A 7,227-nucleotide genomic window follows, 5' to 3' on the forward strand; every position below is an offset into this window, starting at 1 on the left:
GAAGGCGCGGTGGGGTCACGGTCAGTCAGCAGGGACACCTTGGGGAACCTGGTTCTATGGGTCCCAACCCATTAGCTTTTCTCTTTTTTCTGGTTATGTGTCAACCTGATGATTAAAAAAATAAATAAAAAAGAAAATCTAGATAATCGTGTTCTGATGGCTAAATTCTCCCACTAAAGTGAAGTCATAGCAATTGAAAATCAGAACCCTCGCATCAAACCTAAGAGTTTAATAGTTAAGGCTACCCTGCAAACTTGTAGAAAGCTGTTATTGATCTAACTGTAGGCAAACTAAGCCTTTTGGTAACATCTGAGAAGATGGGCCACATATTTATTTTACCTTGTTTCATCTTCCATGGATTTGGGGCTGTTGCATCACCTTAATACAGATATCTACTTACCTCAGTTGTCTGATGTAAATAAAACCTGAGGTAGGGATGGTAAAAACTGTACTGGTCATCATATTTTTAAGTCTCCTTCCTAGGGTAATTTAAAATGAAGTCTGAATTTCTTCGGACTTATTTTTCAGCATTAGATATGACTGGCATATAGATACATATATATAATATATATATATTTTTTTTGCTAAGTCTCCTTTATGTGTATAACACACATGGATAGAAGAAAAGCATTGCATGAGAACTCTTCAGAATCCTGACAAAGAATTTAATCTATGGAAGTGAGCTGCCCTTAAGTAATGTGGTAAAGCTGGTGTTTAAAGGAATGAAATCTAATCAGTATATTAAAGAGATTCTTATTCTAAAAAGCTTTAGGTATTCATACCACACAAGTGGTGCATTTATCAGAAAGCCATCTTGATCTCCCATATCCTGAATATATCAGAATAGAACTTCACATTTCAATCAAAATTTTCAAATGGGCTCTCTTGCTGCCTGCCACAATTTACAGCAAGTACAGACAATTCTCATAAAATACACTGACAAGATGGACTGGTTCCCTCAATGGTCAATTGGAACCCTTCTGATTACTGGATATAAAATTGTGCAGCCACTATGGAAATCAGTTTGATGATTCCTCAAAAAATTAACAAGAGAATTACTATATGATCCAGCAACTCCACTTCTAGGTGTATACCCAAAAGAACTAAAGCAGGGACTGGAAGAGATATTGGACACCCATTCATAGCAGTATTATTCACAATAGCCAGAAGGTGGAGGTAACCAAATGTCCATTGATGAATTAATACACAAAATGTGAAGTATACATATAATGAAATATTATTCGGCTTGAAAAGGACATTTTGACACATGCTACAACATGATGAATCCTGAAGACATTATATGGAGTAAGGTGCTCACAAAAAGACAAATACTGTATGACTCCACTTATATTTGGTCCCTAGAGGAGTCAAATTCATAGAGACAGAAAGTATAAGGGTGGTTGCCAGGGGCTGGGGAGGGGGCATGGGGAGTTAAGTGGGGACAGAGTTTCAGTTTTACAAGATGAGAAAAGAGTTCTGAAGATTCACAACAGTGTGAATGTACTGAACTATACACATAAAAATGGTTAAAATGCTAAATTTTACATTCTGTATATTTTGAAATAGTTGACACAAGCCAGCCATCTTCCCTACTCACCATCGCATCCATGAAAGGGAAGGCAGCAAGATAGAGGAAGGCCCTTCTCGTTTTGCTCCCCACGGACTCGTCCACATGGTGCAGTTTATTGATGATGTAGTAGCCTAGGTCACTGTAAGCTGCAAACACACACAGCGATATTTAGAAAACGTTATCTTTATATGCTTTTTCTCTCAACAGTTTAAAAACTATTTTAAATGTAATACGTTTTTTTAATTAGAAAATTTAGATGAGCAAAAAGAAGAAAACCATCTACAATCTCACCCCTCTACCTGGTGGGGGGCAGGAGTCATGGGGAATACTCTGGGCTCTAATCACTCAGTTCTTTTATGGGGTGTGTGTGGCGGGAGTATGTGGCGTATGCATGTGTGTTTTAAGAGAAAATGTGATCATACTTATATATACTCTTTTGTAAACCGTGAACACCTTTTCCTGACATGCTTCTACATTTTCATGGTTGCACTGAATTCCTTTCTGTAGGTTTACTTAGTATCAACTTACTCAGTCTCCTATTATTGTATATTTAGGTGGTTTCCATTATTTTGATACTATAAAAGAAGGCTTGATGGATAGATTTGAAGCTAAAGGTTTAAACATACTTCTAATCATTTACTAAGAGAAAATTCCTGGATGTTACTATGCCTTCTAGGAAATATTTTATATCTAGCTTTATTTTGTTTCATTTTTGGGGGGAAGAGTGTAGCAACCTTGGGGATAGCCCTGATGGTAGAAAAATGGTATCTCTGAGGTTCTTTTAATGTCCCTCCAACACCAGGACTTGTGACCAGTGTGTGACTGGAACATAATGGCACTGAACTAACGAGGGCTGAATGAATGTGCAGGTGCCAACTAGGCATAACGGGAAGTCAGAGAAAGGTCTTCTTCATGCGTTAGCTAGGCATTCCGATGGACAGGACCAGCAAGGATGAAGTAAATGATTACGTTTTTCTACCTCATTGATTCATGTTTAGACTATCCAGGAAGATGATCATCTCTGTGTTTTCCACGGTGTTTTACATCGCGCTTTAATAGGAGTGCCCTGCTGGTTTCGTTCTTTTATAAATATGAGCATTCACGTACTTGACAACCACAGAAGCTGCTTTGAAAGCAGAAAGGAGAGAGAATGCAGCGGGAGTCTCACTTCATGAGAAACAATAAGACAACCCCCACCCCCGCCGCCCCGACAAAGCTTGGGGACGACTTATTATCACATTAACTGGTAAAAAGAAATGACTCTCCATCCTTTGTCAGTATTCCTCTTGAATTACAGGAATTAAGTGAGGTCTGTAGGATGATATCAAGGATATTTAAATGCACACATGGGCGCAGAGGTGCAAGTCTGTGATTTCAGGGGGTGGAGGCGGGAAGGGTTAAGACATGCAGAGAACAAGGAGGTGGGGGAGGCAAAAGCAGGAAGAGAGGCCGAGTCCTCCAAGGAGGGGCCGTGGAGAAATCCATAAGGTGGGCTGCCAGGTGAGCAAAGGTGTCAGGTGTGGATGGTGCTGACCCTGCCCACACCACTGCCCCACCCTGGCAGCAGGCCACTGAGACAGCAAGAAGATACATCCAGGAGGGGAGGTGTCACGTGGCAGAAAGAGGGTGGGAGAGTGGGATTAGTTACAGGCAAGGGACGAGGAAGGAAGGAGGCAGCTTCGATGTCTGTGTTTGAGTCAGAAGGCACACAGATGAACGTGGATTAGAGAAGGCATGATGGAGGCATGCAGACCTGAACTAAGCTGACGGAATCACAAAGTAACACGATGATGTGCTTTATCATGCAAACTGTCTAGTTTAGGTGCTGAACCTTGGAAATTTCATCTCAGAATTTATTGTTGCTACTGTTTATCTGTACGTGTGTTTTCATTCATTCAGGAAACGTCCCCTGGGACCGGCAAGCAGGTGGTGCTGACCCTGCCCACACCACTGCCCCACCCTGGCAGAGGCCGCTGGCCACACACAAGGCAGTCAGGCTGGCGAGCAGAGCGGCACAATGCCAAGTGCAAGAGGCCAGCGCTGGCTATGAATAGCGCAGGAGCTAGAATTCCCTGCTAAAGGTTAGAGTCGATATAAAACGCCAGCTGAGTGGACTTGGCTGAACAGCCAAAGCTGGGGCCGCACAACGGGTGACAGGCTGGAGGGTGGTGGTGCAGCTTGAGCTGTGTCCCCTTACAATTCCCTTGTGGAGTCCTAGCCCTAGTCCTCAGAATGTGACCTTAATCTGGCAACAGGGCCCTTGCAGATATAATTAGTTACGATGAGGTCATACTGGAGTAGAGTGGGCTCCCACCCCAATAGGACTGGTGTTCTTCGCATTTGGACAGAGACAGACACGCACAAGGGAACGCCATGTGGACGGGGAGACAGAGGGCAGGTGACGCCTGCACAGACCAAGGGCGGCCACGGGTGCCAGCAAAGCACCAGGAGCGGGGAGAGGCCTGGACCAGTGGCCTCACGGCTCAGAAGGAACCAACCCTGCGACACCTGATCCTCTGGCCTCCAGACCTGGGAGGCAGCCCATTTCTGTTGTTGAGCTGCCCACGCTGCGCACACAGGCGGCTCCTCGGAAAGGGAGAGGGTTCTTTTCCTGGGAGACTCCAGGGCAGCGGCAGGAAAGATGGGACCTGTGCTGACCGCGGGCATATGTTTGCTGTGTGGCCTGGGAGGGTAGAGATCAATGCAAATGAGCTGCTGGGCCCTTGGTAAATATTCCTCCTCATGTTAGAAGAGTGTGACTAAAGCAGCGAAAACAGGCCTTTCTGCAGAGTAATGCAGGAAACATTCAAAGCTTAGCAGGGTCTGAGGCTGATGGTGCTGAGCCCCGCCCAGCTTCCTGCAGCCAGCAGGGTCCTCTCACCCCTGCTGTTTGCAGCCTGCAGCTGGTGCTGAGCTCTCCAGGGTCCCGGTCCCAGCGTTCTTAGGGACTGGTGGGTCCACGGCTGCCTTTGCTTCTCTTCCCTTCTTTTCCTCCTTTAGGTACTAGAAAAATTTGGAGGCCAAGAAAAGCTTTTTCTCCTGTTTTTTTCTTTCTTCCCTCTATTCTTCCCCTACACGCAGAAGAGACTGATCATAACTGCAAAGGTTGTTTCCCCCCTGTGAGCAGGGATATAAATCTGAGCAGCTGTCTGTGCCATCCCCCCTCCCTCCCAGCCTGTGCCCTGGAGCTGTTTGTGGCTGTGCTGTTGGCTGGGGGTAATTTGTTTAAAGGGCTTTGCATGGAGTCCCTAATTACCAGGTTAGCTGCCTCAACAACATCCAGTAACCTTCAACGTCTCTACACTGCCTTCCCAAGATTGTTCTGAAACAGCTTGTAGTCCTTACGAAGAGCAGAACGTTAAACAGGAACATTGAACAAGGTGTTTAAGCAGATGTAAATGGATTTCCTGCCGGGGCCGCAGTAAGAGGACATTGGCCTGACCTGTTTACAGGTCGGCAGCTTTGACTGCCCAAACAAGAAGACACCAGAGGGCCCATCCACATCCGGGCTTCTCTGACCTCAGCCTGCCAGGGTCATGGACCCTTTTCAGAATCAATGGTTCTCGAGCTTGTTCATCCAGTAATTAACCAGCCCTTGTTGCAAAAGGCCATGAAACATCAATATTCACCAAAACAAGTCTATATACCTGCATTTTCCCATGGAATCGAGGAGAAAGCCCTCCTCCCATTTTAAGAACAGGATAATATGTTTATTTCCAAGAGGCAAATTTGAGAAACCTTATTTTAATTCAAATCCCCAAGCTCCGAAGCGTGAAAGTCTCACTACTGATTGGCCCACTATGTTCTGTTTATTAGACACAGGGGCCGGTAACTTCACCCCTGTGTCTCTAACGTATCATTTCCAAAGTGGTGTGTTTGCATGACTGATATTGAAATCACTTTAAAAGTGGTTGAATGACTTCTGCATGTTGGGCAGTGTGCCACCTAATGTATAGCTGTAGAGAGTCCGGTCATCTGCATCAGGCTGGGTCATAGACATATATGATCAGCTCATCCATAATCTGCACTGTGCAACATTCATCTAGAAGATATGGGGATGAGAGGTACAAACATTGCCCAGGCCCTGGACAGGTAGCATAAACCTATACACAAAGTAAGTAAAGTTAATGTGGAATATTAATATAAGAACAACAATTCTATCTCACTGGCATCAAGACATGGAAGAGAGAGTTTTGTAATGATTTTTGTATAATATCTGTTTTTCTCTAGAGAACAGGCCTTAGTATGTCTGAATTCCCAGATCTAGCCCAGTGTTTGCCACATAGGAGGTGCTCATTATATATTGATTGAATAAATTCATGAATCCATAACCCCCAAAGAGGTGATTGGGACAGACTGATTGCAAAAATGTTCCAGCAGAGGCCATTTAGACCAGCTTACAGTCAGCTGACAGCCCCCCAGCAAGCCCACCAAGATCAGCAGAGCCTGCTCCTGTCAGCTGACCACAGAGGCATGAGCACAGCCATCATCCAAAAGAACCACCTAGCCAACCCATGGTCTGGTGAGCAAGAATACATGCTTATGTTGTGAACCACTGAATATAGCGGTGGTTTGTTCTATAGCAATAAGTTGTGAGACTGTACTGAAACTGCCCGTTCATTCCTAGCCCCCTCATTTTAAATTACATTAACTTGTACCAATTCACCCTTTAGAGGGCTGCTTTATGATGCATGAATAATGGAAAAATTTGTTGACAAGGGAAGACTGAGAAACAGAACCACTCTAGAAATGACTTCACTTGTTCACGGCAAAACTGTTGTTGCTCTGAGCTCTGCTGACTGCCCAGGCAGTTTTGGACATGGAAGAGGCTTACAGGTCACTGTTGAGAATAGATGGGTAAAGAAATAAATCCAGAGCAGTGGTTTCTACATCTATGTGAAGTAGGGAGTCAGGCAACACTAAATCCATGCAGGTGAGAAGAGTTGGACATGAAACTGAAAAACTGCAGAACACCGGGGTGTTGTTACAATCACGAGCCACCTTTTGGAATTTTACATGGCTAGAGCAAAATATTAATTTAGAGCACTGGGTCAAGTTCTCAACTCTGTCTTATATCAAAGAGAAGGGGAAAATTAGAAAGAGTTGTTCTGAAATACAACTCACGAATTCAGAGCCAGTGAAGAGATGACCACTTCCTCCAGGAGGCTTTTCCAAACCAACCCCTGAGAGAAGGAATCGCTTCCTCCTCTATGCTCACATGTCCTCATATAAATGCCATTGAAAAGCTGGAAGCTCTTGCCCTAGCCTGTTTGGCTCAGTGGGTAGAGAGTCGGCCTATAGACTGAAGGATTCCAGTCAAGGGCACATGCCCAGGTTGTGGACTTGATCCCTAGTAGGGGGCTTGCAGGAGGCAGCTGATCAATGATTCTCTCTCATCATTGATGTTTCTATCTTCCCTCTCCCCCTCCCTTTCTCTCTGAAATAAATAAATATATATATTTTAAAAAGTTAAAAGAAAAACTGTAAGATCTTGATTAAAAAATAAATTCATTAAGGTGATGGAAATAGCACCTAAAAGGGAAAGTTGAAGACCATTAGGCTAGTTTCACCTGAACGAAAGAATGTAGAGAAGTTAGGTTTCAAGCCTGGATTCCCCTGGTTCATATTTCCACTCTGTGAGTTAAACCTGGTGGGTG

The 7,227-nt window shown here is 44.3% G+C and overlaps 1 protein-coding gene across 1 annotated transcript in view; it reads right to left on the reverse strand.

The window, feature by feature from the left end:
* Positions 1 to 7,227, reverse strand: part of ANKH (ANKH inorganic pyrophosphate transport regulator) — a 97,219-nt gene that overhangs the window by 37,811 nt on the left and 52,181 nt on the right. The window contains exon 3 of the mRNA XM_014543552.1: positions 1,598 to 1,716. Coding sequence (XP_014399038.1) covers positions 1,598 to 1,716 — 119 coding nt within the window. The remainder of the gene's footprint in view (positions 1 to 1,597; positions 1,717 to 7,227) is intronic.

The sequence above is a fragment of the Myotis brandtii genome, unplaced genomic scaffold (genome assembly GCF_000412655.1).
Source record: "Myotis brandtii unplaced genomic scaffold, ASM41265v1 scaffold328, whole genome shotgun sequence".
NCBI classification, from domain to species: Eukaryota; Metazoa; Chordata; class Mammalia; order Chiroptera; family Vespertilionidae; genus Myotis; species Myotis brandtii.